This window comes from Bison bison, unplaced genomic scaffold (assembly GCF_000754665.1).
Source record: "Bison bison bison isolate TAMUID 2011002044 unplaced genomic scaffold, Bison_UMD1.0 scf7180017864508, whole genome shotgun sequence".
NCBI lineage: Eukaryota > Metazoa > Chordata > Mammalia > Artiodactyla > Bovidae > Bison > Bison bison.
In genome coordinates, this window is record NW_011495064.1 from 5446125 (window position 1) to 5448175 (window position 2051).

General features: G+C 54.3%; 1 protein-coding gene across 1 annotated transcript in view; it reads right to left on the bottom strand.

The window, feature by feature from the left end:
* Nucleotides 1-2051, bottom strand: part of AFF3 (AF4/FMR2 family, member 3) — a 551769-nt gene that overhangs the window by 48814 nt on the left and 500904 nt on the right. The window contains exon 12 of the mRNA XM_010829861.1: nt 7-623. Coding sequence (XP_010828163.1) covers nt 7-623 — 617 coding nt within the window. The remainder of the gene's footprint in view (nt 1-6; nt 624-2051) is intronic.

The window sequence follows — 2051 nt, forward strand, 5'->3', positions numbered from 1 at the left end:
ATGAACTCCTTGGACTTGGGGACGATCCGGCTCAGCCCCCGAGTGCGGCGCTTCTCGCAGGTCACGGCCGAGCGCAGCTCCTTGCGGTGGTTGGTCCTGCTGTTGCCGCAAGGCCGGGGCTTGGGGGGCTCCGGGGAACCCCGTGCTCGCCCCAGCGCCTCGGCAGCTACGGGCTCCTCGGGCCGGTGGCCGCTGTCGCCGGCCGAGGTCCTCTCGGTGCGCCGGGTGGGCTTCTTGCCCGCGGACCTCCGGGCAGGCGCGGGCGCGCTCTCGGCAGGCGCACCAGGCACCGCGGGCGGAGGGGCGGCGGCGGCGGTCACGGCCACGGCCACGGCCGCGGGCGGGGACTTCTGCTTCACCCCTTTGCTCCCGGGGGCCTTGTTCGCGGTCCTGGGCCTCTGCTCCTCCTTGCAGGCGCCCTTGATGTCCTTGTCTCTCAGGCCGGGTGGGCAGACGTCGGGGAGCTTCCCGCAGTCCTGCGTGTCCTCCTTCACTGGGGTGTAGTACTGACTGCTCTCCGGCCCGTGGTGGCTTTCATTTTGGATCAGGACAGGGGGCTTGTGGTGATTCACTTTGTTTAGCCATTTATCCAGCTGCCACTTGTTAGAGGACGCTGGTTCCGCCTAAAAGCAGAAAACCGGCAACAAACAAAACATTGTTTAGGACAGACTCACTTAGATGCGCCTGCTGTTTTTCTCTCGACTTGCTGCTCCTCTAGGCATGTGAGCAGAAACCTGATGGGCTGGAAACTCAAGGAACATGGAAGCCGTAGGTATGTGTAGCATCAACAGGCACACAGGGTGGCCACCCACAGGGCTTCCCAGGTGGCTCAAAGGGTAAAGAACCTACCTGCCAGTGCAGGAGACCCGGGTTCGATCCCTGGATTGGGAAGATCCCCTGGAGAAGGGAATGTCTACCCACTCCAGTATTCTTGCCTGGAGAACTCCATGGACAGAGGAGCCTGGCAGGCTGCAGTCCACAGGGTCGTAAAGAGACGGACATGACTGAGCGACTGACACTTTCCTGGTCCCCCACACTGAAATGCCAGTGCAGCAGTTTGAGAAATGAGAGGACCCCCCTATTCCTCATTAGGACCCATTTCCAGCACTTTTGAGTGTTATACAGTGTATATTTTTTGTATTTATACAGACATGCATAAACTTCAGAGCCCATGAAAGTTAACTGGGGTGTAGTTAGGAGACCTTGGGTGTTGAAGCACACATTTTTTTGGTGAGACTTGTAATTCGGGGAGAAATTCGAAAAGGGGGCTGAGTGGACCCTGCTGGACTTGGTTCGTCCATCCTGAACCCGCTTCCATCACACTTTGCCCGAATTGTTTCAGACAAGGAGGTGACAATGAAAACCTCTTCTGTAAACAGTTTTGCTAAATTAGAGCAAATCCTGGGCATTCCAGGTGTTAAACTCTGACCCACAGATTGGCTCTGGGGGAGAGGCGAGGCCAGTGAATGCCCTGTAACAGAAGGTCAAAGGTCATGTAGACACATTTTGGGGAGAGAATAGTTTGCCTAGTTTGCATTTACCTCTCTAGGGATCTATGTCTTATTGAAAGGTTAAGAACCGATTCTCTTACGGGGAGTAAATGTTGTTGATTTCTAATAAAAGTCCATTTATCCAGCCTCTCTGATTATTAGTAGAAAAGAGGTATATTGATAAGTACAGAACTTTGTTGTTGCTGTACAGTTGCGAAGTCATGTTTGACTTTTTGGCAACCCCATGGACTGTAGCTGGCCAGGCTCCTCTGTCCATGGGATTTCCCAAGCCAAGAATACCACAGTGGGTTGCCATTTCCTCCTCCAGGGGATTCTCCTGACCCAGGGATTGAACCCACGTCTCCTGTATTGCAGGTGGATTCTTGACCGCTGAGCTACCACGGAAGCCCCATAGAACTTTAGCTAGAATGTTTTTAATTTGTGAGATGGGGGAGAATTTTGGCGTGATTAAGGTGATGTATGTTTCCTTCCCTATGTCCTCCACTCTATAAATTCATGGCTTCTGATGACTGGGTGAGTTGGGGGTGGGGTGGGGTGGGG